The following is an 18964-nucleotide window of genomic DNA, read 5'->3' as shown; positions in this document are numbered from 1 at the left end:
GGGACCGGTGGGTGCCTGGGTCTCTGCCCTGAGGTACCAGCTCCACCCTGGGCTGGATCCTGCCCCGATGCTGGCCCCGGGTGGGTCTCTGAGCCAACTGCACAGCATGCCCAGAGCATCGAACAGCCTCTCCTGGCCTGCAGGCGCCAGCAGCTCTCACGCTGCAGCACCCCGGGGCCCTGCCAGGGCTCAGACGAGAGCACCCAGCAGGCAGCACCGGCATCTCCCACCACCTCGGAGCGAAGGGCTGGGCCAGAGCGGCCGGCAGCAGGGCAGGCTCCGGTCAGACCGTTCTCTGGGGCAGCCCCCTCTGGGGCCACATCACAGGGAGCACTGGGGTCACTGTGCAGCCCCACACCCACCCTCTGGGAGGGGCCCAAAGGACCCCCTTGGCCCAAACATCACCTCCTTGCTTGGCCAACCCCCCAGAGGTTTCTGTGCGCAGACAAGAGAAACCTGCCCATAAATGACAAAGAGCCCCAAGTTTTGTCCAGCTTTGGCTCAAATATGAAACCTTCTGCTGGGTCTCCTGGGGGCAGGTCAGGAAAGCTGCCCACAGCACCCAGGGCTCGCTCTCAGGGAGACAGCCTGGGCTCTCCAGGCCCTCCCACCTCCAGTAACAACGCAACAGCCCAAAGGTTGTCTCACTTTTATTTACATAATTGCACAGCCCGTTTCCCCATGACACTGGAACGTGGCAGGTCAGAGACACTAATTTCCCACATTCACGAGCTGAACATCTCCTCTGGGAAGGAGAAGATGACTCAGAGTCGCTACTGGGTTTTGCAAGGGCACATGCAATAACTCCAATTATTGGCAACCACGATAAAGACAGCAAAGCTGAGAGTGAATCCATGGCCACAGAGCAGCACAGGGCCAGGCCCCAGCTGCCCCCAGCCAGGGACTTCTGGCTTTCACAGTTGCATATTTGGATCAATAGTGGGTTTCTTAACTGAAACACTGGCTCCATTAAGTCCTTACTAGGGGAACATGGTGTGGGAATGTACATCCTTCATTACCTGCCACAACTAGACACATTGCAAGACCAAGCTCCTGGGATGCTGCCAGGGCTGGGAAGGTTAAACTAAACCCCCAAATTTTTCTTCACTGGGACTGTCCTGGTGACACAGGGTTTGTTGGGGAGGGGCTGAAGGAAGGGGTACCCAGGACAAGGCACAGAGCAGTGGTGCAGCTCTCACTGCCAAGGGCAGGGTGTGCGGAGGGAGGCAGCGCCTCTGTGGGAGCTCCGCGACACAAGCTGCTGTGAAGCAGGATGCTACTGCTGTGCAGGGACCGTGACTGCAGCTGGGCTGAAGAGACCTCTCTGCACTATGAACCTCCGGGAGCACCAGGGGCCAAGTTATCCCTGCACAACAGGGAAAAGGGAAGCAAAACGAGACCCTCATGCTCAGAACAGAGACCAGCTCAGACCAGCCCACAGCTGGGCAGAGAGAGGCTGCTGCAAAATGTGCTGGGATAAAATGGAGTTGCATGAGAACCTTGGGACAGCACACTGGGGAGAAGAGCAGACACAGGCCAGGCTCCAGGGCTGGAGCAATCCTGCAGGGAGAGACAGCCCCTGATGCTCATGCCACCAGCAACTTCCAGCTTAGGGTCAGGGAACACATAAGGAAAAGCATCCTGCTCTGCAGCTAGAGAGGTACGGCATGTGGTGCTTTGAATTCAAGAAATGACAGGTCTTGATTTTGCAGGGCATCGGACTGACCTGCTTAGGTTCAGCAAAGGAGCGGAGGGACACAGCGTGTGACTGCCACCACCCACTGCAAGGACACTGGCACCTCGGAGCCCACTTCCCCCCTGCCATCTACCCTCCCCATCATGGCAGAGCACCCAGGCTGATGCCAAGCAGCTGCAGATGCCCTGGAGCGCTCAGCAGGGCAGCACCAACACTGGCATCCTTACGGACCTGCCCCGCTCACAGGGCTCAGGAAAGCCCAGCACCAAGCACAGGCATCGTCTGCCAGGGTGGGGAGGCAGGAGAGGCACCGACTAAAGCAAAACCTTGGCACATTGGGCACTCCAAGACAGAGGGATTCATTAGCTAGATGTGCTGGAAATGCAGGTGGATGAAGGAGGAGGAGGAATGCTGGCCCTGCAGAAGAAGGGACCCAGAGCCTGTTTCCTGGGAACCAGCAAACTTGGGGTGTTTCACCAGAGGACACATACCAGGCAGGCAGTGCTTTCAGGGATGAACCAAACCCCAGCAGCAAGCGGGGCTGCTGCTGAGGAACGTGCAAATAAGCTCAGAGAGACAGCCGAGCCCTCCTGCGTCCTGCCGAGCGGCTGCAGAGCAGGGCCTGTCCCATGAAGTGTGTGTGTAACCAACTGCGAGAGGTCCAGCCTCAAGATGGTGAAAGAACATTAGCAAACAGAGACTCCAACTCTCACCTTTTGGGGTCAGGAAAGCTCCTTTCTGAATCTTTTAAAAGCAAAAGGCAATGGTGGGTTTAGCTAGCACGAGCTATCACTTCCCACCCTCAAATCCTCCATCTATCTACCTTTGCCAGACATACCAAGAGCTGAGTGCATCCAAGTCCTGGGGATGAGCCAGGATCTGCAAGGAAAGCATCTTGTGAGATCACGTCTGCACAGGAAAAGATTTTCTCATTTTGAAACTTATTTTGAAATTCTCAAAATTACAGTACTTTACAATACAAAATGTCTCCATTCAGTATTACATCATTTTACTCCTTCTGGGATTATAATAATTATTAAAAACACACAACTTTCTAGAAAGGACAGAAACACCACGAAAGAGACCAAAGAGTAATGGGAAAGGCTGCTGCAGTATTATCAAAACCAATTTAGTGCAAAGGAGAAGGGGACTTTCAAGAACAGTTGATGAAAAGTGTTCTTTATATGCTCATTTGGAGAAAAGGCATAGATTTAACCTCTGTATGAGATCAGGCTGCCAGCTTCTATACTGAAGCTTAGAACATCAACACAAAAGGACTGAAACACAATATGCATGGCCATTAAAAAATAATATTATATATAGATATATATATAGAGGGGGAGATATTTTCCACGTATGGTATTTAGTTATAGGAAAGTGTCCCTGCAGACAGGCATATTCTGCCATCTGGATCTTTTGGGCCATTTCACATGACAGACGTTAATTATCTGTCTGACATAGTATAAAGTATGTGCTGACCGCAAAGTCCCTCCAGGTGGGATGATTGTTTTCTAGTGCCTCCACAGTTGCCACATGTCCTGTGCATGCGGAGACACCCGACCCTCTCTGCTTCTGCCAGCCCCGAAGGGCTGCCCCGGGCCCAGCAGCCACATGGCACAGTGGCCAGGGGATGGCTCAGACGGTGGTTTCATCCGCGGTCTTCTTCATGAGCTTGGCGGAGAGGAGGGAGTGGGGCACAGGGTGAGGGCTCCGCGAGGTTGGGATCATCAAGCGGACTTTCTGGTTGGTCCTTCGCCACTCCGAGTACAGCTGGCAGTGGTAGCGGAACGAAACCTGGAGGGCGATAACGCATCGTCCCGTTACCAACCCCCCCCGAGTGCTGGAGCCCACAGAGGGCTGGTGAGACACGGTCACTCACCCACCCACCCGCTGCGTGCTCTCTGCATATTCCTTGGCAATTCGTCAGCACGCCCTGGCCAAGGGAGACAGCACCAACCCTGAAATGGTTTGAGGCACTCCATGTCCCCAGCCTTTGACAAGAAATCAGTTAATTCCTAGTAACACCAGGCTGATCACGGCACAGCCAAAGGGGCTTTCTGGGCAGCACCAGGACAGAGGGGCAGAGTTTACTCATCTGGGTTTGGGTACCAGGGAGGAACCACAACTCAGCCCTTCACCCTACCCACAGGCTGAAGCGAGCACCTTGCCTGGGTGAAATGAGGGGTTCTCAACAGGACCAGGCTCAAGTGGCTGAATCCAGCTGGCCTCCTCCCATCTCACAGATCCTGGGGATCTCCTCTGCCCTTTGCAAAAGCCTTCTCTCCTTGGTGTGCAACAACAGGTCACCGGTTGGACTCATTTTTTTCTGCCAACATTGTGGTCTGGAAGACTTGTCCACCCGGAGGGAGACAGGAGAGGATGCGAAGGCTGGAAGGGATCTGAACCAGCCTGGCCTAAAGGCGTGAGCTGACCCTGCAGTTTCAGAACAGCCCTGCAAGGGGGAGCTTCGAGCTGTGCTTCCCCACCAGGCTGCACTCCTTGCTGCCTCCCTTCGTAATCATTAACACCGCTACATATTTCCTCACAGCTCCCTAGCTTTGAAATTAAACTTCTGTAGAATTTCTTGAGGAAGTGAAAAAACCAGCATGTATTCCCCTCATATTTATTCCTAGAAATCGTGAGCAAGAAAATTAAATACTGAATCCAGTCAGCCACTGATCAAAACCAAGCTTTTGTACTTTGTAATACAAAGTACAGGAAATGTTTAGCTGGCAAGTAGGAAGTACCAGGAAGGATGTCTGACAAGGAAGTGTCAGTATTCCTACTACATTTGGATAGGTCACAGACATCTCCTATGAGAAATGGAGCTGTGCCACAGCATTGAGGTAATTTAGCTTACTGATCTGTGCATTCCCCTTTTTCTTGTAGAGGGACAGCTGTGGGAATAAGGTTGTTTGCTGATAAACAAGAAACAAATGCATCTTGGAGTCTTCAAAGACAGCATGTGAATGGTGCAAACGCCAAGGAAAGTTCCTGCTCCACAGAAAGGAGCTACGACCTTGGCCACAGCCTCTCTTGCAATCCTCACCCTGATTACAGCCATCACCACCCATCCACTTAACGGCCCTTTGTGCAGCACAGCCCACGGGGGCATGGAAGAACTCCTTGAATATGGTAAATGTGAATCAAAGGGCTTCACCTAATGACCTTCTCTGTTCAAGGAAATGTGAAGCACAGCAGAACGAGAGCCCTTTTAGTCAGGATTCATTATTTCACAACACAACCCATATTTGTTTCCTCCAAATTTCCAGCTCCTCCAGACCAGTCCTGGGACAGAGAAGACTTAAACGCTTCCTCTTAAGGTTCTCTGAAAGATCAGAGCGTGAGATGGCAGGGAAGTGGGCTGTGGCATTTCTACAGCCCGCAGAACTGCCGGCTTATTGTGGTCCCAACTACTTCTCCAGCAACTGCACTTCTTCCCTTCCCAAAACAGTGCTTCCCAGCAAGCAGATGGAAAAAGGTATCGACAGTGCATAAGCACACACAGAGATCTGAATAGCAGAGCTGAAATGAAAACCCAAACTCAGAAAACCCACCTAGCAACAGAACACGAAAGAATTGAATGGGAAACATGAGGGAAATCCCTGGTCTGGGAAGCCCTGGAGAGAGCGGATCCAGGGGAGCCCCAAGGGCTCCGGGAGGGGCAGGGCAGGGAGCTGCTCCCCATCCCAGCTGCTCCTCTGGGCTCTCAGCTGTGAGCGCTCACAGATGTGCTACACAGTAAATCCACATTTGCTTTCCTCCTCTTCTGGACTCGCCCCAAGTGGTGTGTTCCTGGCTGCCTAATTCGGCATGTCCAAAAAGACACAACGCATCTGCGGGAAGCTCTTTCCCAGCACAGATCAGTTCAACACCCAGACAGTGTCAAGCGCAGGTTCCCAGTAATGCCCAGTGCCCCAGTCCCAGCAGCGCAGCTGTAAAATGGCAGCAGTGGGCCAGGGCAGGCTGGCTCCCCAGGCTTGGCTCAGGGCTCAAGTCCAAAAGCCCAGTATGTGAGAGAAGTCAGAGATCTCCCCAGGGCTAGAGTGTTCCCTGCACACACCCTCCTGTGCTACTGACATCTTAAAAATATTGTGCAGGAATTTGTTGGCCTGGCCCACAAAGGCCCCCAGCAGCCAGGATGCATTTCCTTCAGGGACAGCCAACCTGTGCTGGGCAGAACAAAGCATGGAGGAACAAAATGACAGATTATTTAGGGGCAAAATATTTTCCAGATTTTATTTTTCCCCTAAACCACCTGGGTAGCAAGTTTGTGTTTCCTCTCAAAACAGGAACAGGCACAACAGCTGGAGCACTGCCTGCCCCCAGCATCAGACCTTCCCGCCCAGCCACAGCCACACTCGAGCATGTCTGAGCCTGGGTACATGACACCCCAGGGAACACAGCTCCCATGCCAATCTGGAAAGCAGATGATCAGGAAGTGGTTTCTCATTCTCAGCAACAAACTTTAGCAGCTCCCATTTGATGATAATTAAATGGACGTTCAAGAGAAAGACCCCAAGGTTTTCTTACAAGGGCAGCTGAGCCAGGACTTCGATCTCCCTTTTGAACAGAAACAAGGCCTTGACCAGCAGACACTTACCAGCGTCCAAAGGACGTAGATTGTGAAAAGTGCTATAGTTAGTGCTATGAGTCCGATGGCCTCCAGTCGGCTGTTGAACTGCAAATGATCCTGGGCTCCACGCAGACACAGCCAGCCGGAGATTGCTGCCAGGGGAGTAATGAACAGGAAACACACCATGTCACAGAAAAGGGTCCTCTTCTCATTGCGGGGACCGGGATCCTTTAGCCACTGCAGGAAGGAAGGGAGAAAGGGCATTAGTCAGCAGCACGCAGAGCACACAGTGTGCTAGCAAAACAGGGCTGCTATGCTGGGAAGCTCTTTGCAGTCTCTATGTACCTGGTGCATGCACTTAACTCACATAAACCTTCACAAAAATAGAGCTAGAGAGTGTCAAGTATATTTTTAACAACCAACAAGTGAAAGGGAAGAGACAACTGAAGGAATATGTGCAGAGGAAGTGTTTTGGGTTTGGGGGGGAGGGGGGGGGTTACTGCAGGGGCCCCTGTGAGGAGCTTCTTGAGCTCCCCTGGCTCCAAGTCAGACCCACCTCTGGGCAAGGCCGAACCAAGTAGCGACAGTGGCTGCACCTCTGTGATAACGTCTTTACAAAGAGGAACCTGGGAGGAGGAGTGGGAGTTGCAAGGAGGAGCTGCGAGGGAGACACCTCTGCAGACCCCGAGGTCAGTGGAAGGAAGGAGGAGGCGGCGGGGGGGGGGTGGGCTGGAGCAGAGACCCCCCTCGGCCCGTGGGGAGAGGACAGGCTGTCCCTGCGCCCATGGAGGGCACCGGGGGAGCAGATGCCGACCTGCAGCCCGGGGAGGGCCCCACGCCGGAGCAGGGGCTGTGCCTGGAGGAGGCCGGGACGCTGAGGGCAGCCCCCGCTGTGGTAGTTCAGCGCTGGGAGGGCTGTGACACACGGGAGGGACCCACGCTGGAGCAGTTTGGGGGGAGCTGCACCCCACGGGAAGGTCTCACGTCAGAGAAAGTTCCTGGAGGACTCTTTCCCATGAGAGGGACCCCACGCTGGCACAGGGGGAGAATGCGAGGAGTCCTGCCCCTGAGGAGGAAGGAGCAGCAGAAACAAGGGGAGATGAACTGACCACAGCCCCCATCCCCGTCCCCCCGTGCTGCTGCAGGGGAGGAGGGAGAGAAATCGGGAGCAAAGTTGAGCTGAGAAGAAGGGAGGGGTGAGAGAAGGTGTTTTGAAGGTGTGATTGTATTTCTCACTGTCCTACTCTGACTGTAAAATTAAATGGTGGTGGTGGTGTTTAAATTAAATTGATGTTCTTTTTCTTTCCCTAATGAGTCTGTCTTTTGCCCACAACCATAACGGGTGAGTCATCCCCTCCTGTCCTTGTCTGATTAGCAAGCCTTTTGTTTTATTTTCTCCTTCTCATTCCTGAGAGGCAAGGAGTGAGCGAGCAGCTGTGTGGTGCTTAGTTGCCCTCTGGGCTCAAACCACAACAGGAAGGCAGTAGTACAGGAGCTGCCCGGGTCCGTCACTGTAGTAGCAAGGAGCAGGCAGCAGCTAGAAGTTAGAGGGGGGTCTGTTCAGTAAAGCTTGGCTTAGTAAAAGATCTGACAGGTCTTGGATTGAGCTTCAATGGAAACACATCCAGGACTCTGCAACTGGTGTAGGGGCTATGGGAAACCAGGATACTGGGGTCTGCGGCCAGGCCAAGCCACAAGGACAACTGTCCCAAATCCAGCCCTCTGGTTCCTTTTGGAGAATTGTGACATTTTAGAGTTTCAGTCCTGATTTAAATCAAATCTGAAATGCTCAGGTCCACCTGAGAGACTGCAAGACAGCTCTGAAGGAGTGTTCTCAAGGGTACAGCATTGTCCTCAGGGCTTGAGCAAGCTGTGGCAGTGCTGCTCACCAGGGAGCCTGGCACCCAACCAGGGCCATCAGGGGAATGCAAACACCCATGGACCCAGTATTTTCACTGAGATGATGACAGAGAAGGAAAAAAGCATATCACTTGAGCAACTAAGAAATCAAGACTGAAGAAAAAAACCAAAACCAACCCTCACAAAAAGTAAAAAGAGAGCGAGAAACTAGCAGAAAGTTTTGCACCTGAGCAAAGCAGGACAGCAGCCAAGGGGCCACAGTCTTGGGCTGGCCCCAGCAGAGGAAGGTAACACAAACCCATTTTCTTTTACAGATCAAACTGTGCCCAAATCTGCATCTTTCTCACAGAGAAAGACTTTGACCATTCCTAGAGAGAAAGCAGCACGACTCTCAGGTGAGGAGGGACACAGAGCTCGGCTGGCTGGGGGAAGATCCCCCATTGCTCCCTCCCAGATCCCAGCGGATCACTGGTGACCATGAAGGGATGAGGCATGATCACAGACACTGCTGCTGAAGACTCCACCTTCATAACTGCAAAGTCCCAAAGACCTTTCCACTGCTGGTGGCCATCCACTGGCCACCACGTTACAGGCAGAAGAGACCTGCAGGACCAGGACAGACCCAGTTCTGGTGTATTCCATTTTCAGTCTTGCTTTCTTGCCTCCCAGGCAGTAAGTGATCTATCACAGTGGTGGTTACTGCACTTTGCCCTCTGTTACCAAGAGGCTTCACGAGGCCCTTTTTCTTACAGCTCTCAAAAATTAGCAGGCTGCAGGATGAATGCAGCTCGGATGCAGGCAGGTTTCCCTCAACAGACAATCTTTACTTTTAGGAGTCCTGACTTGCTTGTTGGTGTGGGTTCATTTTAGATACTTGACTCTGACAACAGCAATTGTTCTAGCTTTCCTGGGATTATGTTATTTCCAGCCTTTCCTTTCCTTTTTTTTAGAATAGCAAGCAGCTGTGGTTCCTACCAGTACCCAGAGTTGTTACAGCACATTTTTACTGGGAGTTCTGTATGTTGGGCTGCCAGATACTTTCTTTCCTGCATGAAGACAACTGGTCTCATTTAGGATTTTTTTTTCCCCTCAAAAGAAATAATAATTGGAGAACATGATCAAAAAGGCACAGTCAGAGCAGGGAAGGGAATATCCCCAAGGCAGCTAGGGCCAGACAGACACATCCTACAGCCAGACTTGGAGCAGGGTGCTGAAATAGAATGAAAGGGCTCAAACAAATGAATTTCTAACAGTTATTAAGACTAAACTGTGATGTGATGTATGAAAGCTTGGCTTGTACTTTGCTTCATTCGTTTCTCAAGGACTCCTGACTCCTCAACTGTCTCCTTAGGTCCCTTTGTCTGTTTAGGTAAGATCGAAATGCTCGTCAGGCTCCTGATCGAAATCACTGAGAGCAGAGTCAAGGCCTTCAGTGGGCACTTGGGCAACTCCTAGAATGAGATAAGGGGGGCTCTAACAAAGAGACACAGAGATCCTATTACAGAAAAACTGATTTTGCTGACTTAGGACGGAGACACCTGGACTTTACTTCACAGCACATGCTCTGGAACACTGTGAAGAAGACTGCTTACTTCCACCACCAAAGACCCTCACCCTATTTTCACTACGCATGCTCAGATTATGCAAATTAATTCTGGGAACTCCTTATCATAAGACACCCCTTTCTAGGAAATCTAATGAGTGTGTACGATTTGTAAACTGATGTCCCTTGCTAATTCTCGGGAGCCCTTATGGTGGAGAAACTCCAGGGTGACCCCAGCACTGCTGATTCCGACTGTTAATTTCTTTGTTTCAGCGCCCACTTTTGAACACATAGCATGAAAAGGGATCCATCTGAGAACTATACACACAAAGCTCCTTTCCTACGGGGGAAACCACAGTTAAATAGCAATACAGAAGGGGTGGTGGCAGGTATGTAAGAAATCATTGAGACCACACTGGTCAAAACAGAGCACAGGTAACCTGAGGACATGGCTGGCCAGAAAGACAAGTACTAAGTGTTTTCCCAGAAGGGGAGCATGGAAGGGTTAGTGTAGTTAGTGCAGATTTAACTATGGAGAGAGTCTAATGTGAGGGATGCACAGCGAGACACAGCAGAGGGGTAAGGACAGGATGAGAAGTGCAAACAACTTTTGTTGAAATGGGAAAGAGAAGGGGGAGCTGGCAAATCCGAGCAAGGAACAGCAACGTGGCTGGGGTAGTCAGAGCCACGTTATCAGCACGCTCTGCAGACACCTTCTACAGGACACTGAGCTGGCCCAGAACAGAGGAAAGGATGCTGCAGCAACAGATAAGAACGTGGCCAGGAATTGGGAGGACTGATAAACGAGATATATTAGTGATGTGACCTGAAGCATCAGAGAGACCCAAACAACACAAGAACAAATGAAGCTAGAGAGCAAGCTGGGCACAGACAGATCTCAGGATCAAGTAACACTCCTGCAATGACAGAGGGCAAACTAGAAGCATTTTTAAAGCCATTCTGAGCATGACTTGATGGCCAGACAGTCAGAAGGAAATTTCAGAGCAGCCACAACTGTGGTCTGGACAGGAGGACTGGGAGAAGGGAGGCAGACCTGAAAGTCCCCCCTTGTCAGGCTCTGCAGCGGAGATTAGTGGTAATGAGCTGCATGGGGAAGATAAGGACCACACTTGCAGTCCTGAACATCCCTAAGAGGAAGCGGGGGTGGACAGCAACTCATCTACGCAGTAAAGCTGCTCCTATAAAGAGTGCATTAGCAGCTCCATCATTCGAACCCCCAGCCGCATGCCTGGATTTCCCTACTCCAACCAGCACAGAGCTGCCCCGGCTGCACAGCACTCAGGTGAATGCTGAATTACCCTGAATTACCCCAACTGGACCGACATCCCTCTAGCAGCAAACCCAGAGCACCCCATCCCCTGTAAGATGGCATCTTGGGTCACTTTTAACCCCTGTACAATAAGAATCTCAGGGACTGAAGGTAGAGAGGTATTTTACTGCAACTTACTCTATTTATATTCCCTGCTACCTTTGAAACATGTAAAGGCAGGAAGCAAATTAATTTCCTTTTGAAGTAGTTGATTTACTTTGCCAATATGCACTGACACAGTAAAAAAAGAACACAATAAGCCACCCTAAGGGCGCAGGGTTTCTGGCACAGCAGCGCATTAGTGCATACAGGACTTAAAATAAACCTTGCAAACAATCCAAAAAATGGTCAGATTAAACAATTTTTGTAGGGAAAACTATCAAGTAAACATGGGAAAGCAAAAAAAGCACAACTTGGTCTTCTTCCAGGCCAATTTCAAAACCAATTGCTTCCATGCTGCAATCATGTGTGAGACTGAAGAGAAAGAGGTAGAGCTGGCTGCTTGCTGCCCACTTCAGCTGTGAGCTGGGTCCCAGACAGCCCTGCTGGAAACACCCTCTCTCTGCTTGTGTGACAAGAAGTTACTCAGGGTACAACCACGTGGAAGGGAGCTCATTTCCTGGACCCATGGCAAGGCTATGGGATGAGGAGCATCTGATCTTTGGATGTTGCAGTGCCCATGGAAATAGGATGAGCCCCAGGTGACGGAAGGCAGGAGGAGGGCATGAAGAAAAAGGCACCAGGACATCATCAGCTCCTCCGGAAGCCAAAAGCAGAGCTCAAAGTGTAACAGAGCAGTCTCCCAGACAGCCCTGCTACTCCACACACCTTGGAGCTGGGCTGCATTCTGCCACTTGGGATCAAGGGGAGTGGACTGATGAGGAACTGTCCCAGCAATGCTCTGCACCTTGCAGCTTTTCTGGAGCATTACAAATGGGTGGTTTAGAATAAGCTTTCATTGATCCTTACAGCTCACTTGCCTTGTGTTGCAGACCTACGTGGCTGTGAGCTACTAGCCCCTGTTTCAAAAAACACATTGCATGCGTGCATCGAGTGGGACCTGCGTGGCACAGTACCAGCAGTCTGCAGGCAGCATGTGCTGGGGTCTCTCCCAGCCTTGCAGCTGGAGCCCCGCTCTGGTGAGCGCCATTCAGGACCAGTGTGACCTGTTCACCAGCTCACCCTGCCACAAAGTTCCCCATGTGATTCACCGCTACAGTATGACACAAGCCGTGGCAGCAACAGAAGTATATGGCATGTAAAGCCAGCTGTGTTACAGAATATCACGTGTCCCTTCTGTCCACCAAATAGTCAGCCTGTGACTGCTCAGGTGCCAGTTGATTTTCCTTTCACTGCTGACCTGGCGCCTGGCTATGGAAGCCAGAAAGAAAAACATTACCTTGATTCACAGCAGCACAATTAGCCCTGTCCCTGGCCTGAGAAACATGTTGAAGCAAAAAAACCACAACTTCAGAAGAGGGACCATCACACCCCTTCTCTGTGCATCCACCAAAACCTCCCTGCAGGCCACTGAGCCCTGTGGGCAGCCCCAGCAGGACAGTCCTGTTTTCTTTACTGAGGCAGAGGGGGATGTTTTCTAATGGAATACCCAGAGTTAGGAAGCCAAGACCCACAAATACCCCTAGCCCTGCAAGCAGAGCAGTTAGACACTGCCCCTCCTCACCCTCCTTTCCCCACTGCACAACTGCCTGCCATTGATGCTCCACAAACCTCAGCAAGCTGAATCTCTCCTTGTACAGGCAGCCTTATCGATGCACTCAGCCTGTGGGAAGCACGGGGCACTGGGCTGACCCAAGGAGAGAAAGAGCTGCAGGAGAGCTAGAAATGGTGGACAGGAGAGGAACCGACCCAAGCAGTGCTGCAGGTCACCAGGATACTTTCTTACACAGCAGCAGGTGCTTCTGTGGTTGGTATCACCACGGGAAATGCTGCACCACAACATGCACAAATATGAGATCACGGCACTGCCAGAAGCTGCACCTCAGAGAAACCCCACTGGCAGCAGGTCCTCTAGACCCTCAGGGCACAGGCAGGGCTGGACAAAGTGCTGGAGATGGAGGACTTGTAAGGAATAGACTAGAGCTGGTAAGTGCCAAGAGTGTGGGGATGAAGTATTTCCAGTTTTGGCCATTCCAGGACTGCAGAGCAGTGCCAGGGACTGCACAGAGAAATACCAAGCACATCTAGGGTGGGATCTGAGAAGAGCATCTCCAGACAGCAAATGCAAGCAAAGAGAGGGGAGAAGATGAGGGAGTCCGCTGGAGCAAGAGTGATTCGTTTTTCACTAGATACAGGTCTAGTGAAAACATAGGCCTGTCTTAACATAGGCTTGCACTGAGAAGGGACAGAGACAAGCTGGGGAAAGGGGTAAAGGAGCACAGACAAGACAGAGAACAGTGCAATGCGTTCAGCAGAAGAGTTCAAGGAAAGCAAAGAAAAAGTGTGTCTGCAAGGACGATAAGGCTGGAGGAAGGGTGCGGAAAGTTTACATCACATCTCAGTTCTCTGAACTGGAGGGGGGGCAGCGATCGCTGCACGGGGCGCTGTGCCCAGAGGCAAAACTTATTTTCTTAAGAACTTAAGCAGGACTAATAAAAATACCACTATTGCTCCCCACAAAGCTCACTTTGCCTGTACCAAGGACATCCCAACAGGACCTCCCACAGCTACAGGGGTACAGGAGACCAGGGAAATGGAGCAGAAATGCTGCACGTGGGGGACCCACAGGGGGTGTCCAGCATGACCCAAACAGCCAAGCAAACATCTTGGAGAATTGTGTTTGGAAGTCATACTTTCCTTATGAGACAAAAAAAAAAATTCACTGACCTATATAAAATATCCAGCTTAAGTGAACCAAAAGCATTAGCAGTCAGTGAAAAATAAGCATCTTTTAATCAAAATTGCATAACAAAACACAAAGAAAAACAGGAGGAACAAAAAATCAGCAGTCTCCTGTACTGCATAATACCCCTGGAAGGGGCTGTTCTGCAGAGGCATAGGGACACACAGATATTACTAAAGCTAGCGGTTTTAAATAAAGCACATTAACACATATATTGCCAGGAAAGCACCAGCACTGAAGACAAAGCAGCAGAGGTTTCCTGGGGCTCCATCATGAGACCTGCTTGCAAGGACAGAAATATGGGAACAAAGGGTGTGGCTAAATTGCTCCAGCAGTGACTGATTCACCAGAGAAATCTTTTTCGGAATTAGTGAGCTGTCTCAAATGAGTTTTGCTTTAGCAAAGGTATTAAACGTTTAGAGAACAAGTCATGCTTAACACTCATTAGCTTTTACCACCAGGACACATTGGCTTTCGACATCCTGATAATTTTAGTAAAGCCAAAGCCTTGGCCTCAGTGCCAGAAATTCATGCCCACTCTCAGAGCTGAGTCCTGTAACCCACAGGTTCCTCTCCTCAAGATTTACATGATGTGTGGACAAAAATACATCCTTCCTCTTTATCATGGGCTGACATTTTGCTGGGATTAAACAGCTGCTGCTCTGACGCTTGCCTGAGCTCCAGCCCAGGACATTTCCGCGCAGAGACCTCGGCTGCTCGGCACAGACCTGCGGCACCGATTGCCCAAGGCCAGGATTGCGCCAAGCAGCGCCTGTCCGATGGGCCAAAGGAGGTGGGAAACCAAAGCTGACTTGCTGCACAGGCAGATGGCCTGAAACGGGAATCTCTGGGGCACACAACTGGTGTTAGAAACACTCAGAGGGGACAAAATGAACAATAGGTTAGAGTTAAAACACTTTGCATGCTGTTAATGAATTGAAAAGAGAAATGAGAGGGTCGGTGCCACAACAAAATACACAAAACAAGGCAGCCACGGCAGGAAATACTTTTGCTGGTAACCTGGGAAATCAAAGAGGGAGAACAGGCAGGAGGAGGCTCAGGCACACAAACCGTGGACTGACTGGTGCTCCCACCTCCCTTTGTGGGAGGAGGGCTGCAGCCAGGGAGAAGACCAGGAGCTGTGCAGAAGGGCTGCACCAGCTTGTGGCTGTTGAAACAAAGCCACAGCATCACCTTTGATAATGTTTTCTAGAAATTCAAAACACATCCAATACAGTACCAAATGTCTCAATCCAGGCAGTTCTGAAATCCTAGAGGGCAAAGCATCTCATCAGCATGGAGAGCACTTTGTGAGAGAAAATAGGTTTGTGATGGATTTAGCCACAGACCAAAGGAAGGAGTTCATGTAGAAGGGAGAACATTTAGACTCATACAACGAGCTGTTTGTAACAGCACTTGCCTTGGTTTTTGAGCCAGAAAAAGGCAGACACCTCTAGAGAGGCTCACCCATCCTAACTTATGCTTCTAAGGAGGCAGAAATTAATTGATCACAAGAGGCACCACTTCTCTCTATAGACTACAGGACTCTAAAGAACCAGTCTGGCTGAAGCAAATTTAATGTGTTAGAAGTTAGGACAAATAAACCCAATCCTGCCTGGAGAATTGTGTGACCATCCACGACCTGGGAGAAAAAGCTGTCTAGACTGAAGCAACGCTTCCATTTCCAAAGGCCTGCACTCCTCCTTCCACAATGTTCTGGACAGCAAAGATACAGATGTTTCCTGAAGATGAATTCTCGGCAGTAACTGTGTATTTTCTGTGCTTAATGTTACTGGAAGAAAGAAGAAACTACCTGTTCCTGGAAAGCTGTATGCAGTGCAACTTGTGGTTTGAACAGTTCACCTAAATATCTACTGCTGAAGTCTTCCAGGTAACGTAGAAACGTATTTTGCACTTTTTGACTATGCCAGCTATGCTGGCTAGAGTCTCAATGGATTCAGGTCACTTCCCTGTAAACATGTGTATGCGCATTAAACTAACACTGACATAGGAAATTCTACTGTTGGAAAACCATCCCTCTCCAAGGCTTGGCCCTCTCATTCCTTCTGGGGACATGTTCCTCACTCGAGAGCCCTAGTTCACAACCCTCTTGTGCTGGAGAGCATTTCAGAGAGCCAAGCAGAGGCCACTCTGTCCTTTCACAGCACAGGCACTGGTGTGGCAGCATCCCACACCCCTGGCTACAGACCCTCCTCAGGCACCTGGGACTGCAGTTCAACTCGCCACCTTCACCTGCAGTAGTTCAAAACATGCTCCCAAGAAAGCCCATCAACCTGACAGCCTAACAGTTAACAAAAGCCTTTTGTGGTCGTGTTTTTTTTTTTTTTCCTTTTTTAAAGCTTTCAACCAGCTTCTTAGTTAAAAAATAACTGAACTAGGCTGAACTTCAGGAGAGATCCTCCCTGCACCCATGGGCCAGCCCGTGGCTGCCAGAGCTGGCTCCAGGCTCAGACAAGTCCCCCACTTTCAGTTCAGAGATCAGGCACGCTGGCAGCAAACACTGTAACTATTTTTACACTGAATGGACCACAATATAAATAAATGGTTGCTTAAAGAAAATAAAAATCCAGTTCTATTTAAAAATTCTCTTTAATCCATGATGAACAAGGTTGCTGTCTTCCCTCCCTAAAGGAAGCTGCAAAATTAAATTACTGTTTGCGAAGTGCTCAGATAGCACAGCGATAAAGTCCCCCTGAGAAGCCCATGGGGAAATGAATAATTTTGTCTTGTGAGCAGGGATACAAGAGCACACAGCCATACAAGACAGCGGGACAAGCAAAGTTAGCTAGTGAGCATCTTTCACCCGTGCACTGAGGCTGGAAAATGCAATCTGTGACCACCCTGTAACGCAGATATACAAGAGGACTGAAGTAAAAGCTAAGGCAATTTTGGCTGTGGCATTTCCTGACTTCCAAGAACTTTGTGCAGCTTCCACAGAAGCATTTCAACTCAACCATGCAGCTTCCCCACGGTGCTCACCAAAACACCTCCCTCCAGTCCCATGTCAGCTCTCGGCCTCTCCTTCCAAAGACTCTTCAAACACACACAGACAGAACCAGTTTGTCATGGGGCTGATGGCCCATTCCCATGGAGCTCAGCTGTGCTGACCAGTGACCACCACAGCCACTACGAGCGGTTCTAAGTCTCCCCAGGCTGGAAAGGCAGGACACAGCAGAGCAAACAGCAAGAGCTAGCTGCTTTCTCCTGTGAGGACCAGCATCAGCAGGTAGGTGTGTCACCCCATGCTCTTGGGGGTTTCACGGTGGCTATGTGACAACAGAGGAGAGCTAGCATGCCTGGATAGCCTTTCACACCTGGGACAGACCCTTTCATCAACACCACTGCCATAAAGCATGCTCCTGCATCATTCCCAGTCCTAGTCTCCATCCCATTTATCCTCTACTGACTAATTTCTATTTTGGCTTCTCAGTTTTACTTGGTGAACTTGGATTTTTATCAGAGCTACTGAACAGCACACTCACACAGGCATCACTTCCCCGAAAGTTTCAAAATGCTCCCCACCCCTCCCCACAACGAAGAAGCAGAGAATTTCTCAGATAAGGCAGCTGAGGGAACCATGTCATTTTTAAATGACTAAGCAGCCTCTTTCCCTAGCCCTCTTCTCAGAAACAGATGAACAACTTGGGGATGACACTTCCCAAAAGTATTTGGTGAAGAGTTTTGGCCCAATCTGGTATGGGGTTAAGATTACACCAGACTGCAGACAAAGGGTATTAATGGAAAGTGCCAGCAAGCCAACAAGTGGTTATCAGCTCTTTCAGAAGGGCTCTGCACTAAGGGCAGAACCTCTGCTAACAGCAGGCGCACTTCTGAAAGCAGCCAAGTTCTGTAAGTTGGCCTCTAAGTGAACAAAAAGCCCAAGCAAACATCACATGGCGAAGCACACTCACTGTCACTACTTCTGGCAATCACAGATTTTGGTGGCACAGAAGCTCAGAGCAGTCGTAACAATTCCCAAGGAAAAGGAGAAGGTGAACTCCATGATGTTCTTTCCAGACTCCAGGCAGGAATTGGAATGTTTTACAGTGTGGTGGAAACAGTACAACAAAACCAGGGGGTCTTCCCAGCCAGGTGAGCCATCTCGCTCTGGCAGGAGCCCCCCGCCTGTGCCCAGTGCACAGCACACACCGATCGGCCAAACCGTGCCGCTCCGTGCAGCTGGTCCCGTGTTTTGTCAATTATTAGGCTAGCATAAAGGACACAGCCAGCATAAAGATGAACCAATAACCAGATTGTATTTGATACAAAAGGGTCAGTACATGGGTGAGCGCTGGGGGTACAAACAAGTCAGTCAGATTATACATAATTGACATCAATCCCACTGACCCCAATAACAACAACCGCACGACCAACAGTGGGTGCAATAAATGGTGACATGCAGTCTCCCATAGAAGGGACAGGAGACAACCGAGTCAACAAGACAAACACATAAGACCAAGGAAGCCACGTACTGAATCTCTCCACAGCCCGCGTTTACAAAAGCCAGAGCTGACTGGAGCCCAGTCCCAGGGAGGCGGGAGGCCCTTCCCCAACAGGGAACTCTGCACAGGGCACCCACCTCACACACAGACACTGCCCCTCCTGCAATGGTCCCAGCTTTTATCCCCATGTGGGACACCTGACCTTGGGTTACTGACTGCGGGACCCCTGGGGCTCCTTTACCCAATGGCTCTGTCTGCCAGGCCGGCACCACCCTGGGGGGAAGCCTAAAGGGAAACTCACCCCCCTTTGGGCAGGGCTGTGGGAATCACCCAGATGTCAACGTTAATTTGGGGCTTGGGGCTGAAACCCCAGCATTTCATACTGGACTCACAGCACTCCATGGTGTGGTGGGGAAGGGGGGGGCTGGCCCCCAGGGAAGAGAGCAGCTGCTACCGTGAGATTTTTTTAAACCACAGGCTACAGGGTGCTCCTCAAGCCAGGGCAGGAGCTTTCTGCCAGTGAACTGCAGGTAAGGGAATCACTCTAGGGCTGTATGATGATGGCGACCTGCATGGCAAGACTCTGCTCTACAGCAGAGATCACTCTCACCAGCTAAGGGGTGACTTTTCATC

At 50.6% G+C, this 18964-nt stretch overlaps 1 protein-coding gene across 4 annotated transcripts in view; it reads right to left on the bottom strand.

Moving 5' to 3' along the window:
* Positions 1–643: 643 nt before the first annotated feature.
* Positions 644–18964, bottom strand: part of MARCHF2 (membrane associated ring-CH-type finger 2) — a 39437-nt gene continuing 21116 nt past the window's right edge. For all 4 annotated transcript variants that reach the window (XM_074928278.1, XM_074928281.1, XM_074928279.1 and 1 more), the window contains exons 4-5: positions 6300–6509; positions 644–3490 (exon numbers count right to left, since the gene is read on the bottom strand). In XM_074928278.1, coding sequence (XP_074784379.1) covers positions 3332–3490; positions 6300–6509 — 369 coding nt within the window. In that variant the 3' untranslated portion in view covers positions 644–3331. The remainder of the gene's footprint in view (positions 3491–6299; positions 6510–18964) is intronic.

The sequence above is a fragment of the Athene noctua genome, chromosome 27, assembly GCF_965140245.1.
Source record: "Athene noctua chromosome 27, bAthNoc1.hap1.1, whole genome shotgun sequence".
NCBI lineage: Eukaryota > Metazoa > Chordata > Aves > Strigiformes > Strigidae > Athene > Athene noctua.
This window is presented reverse-complemented; position numbering and strand designations above follow the sequence as displayed.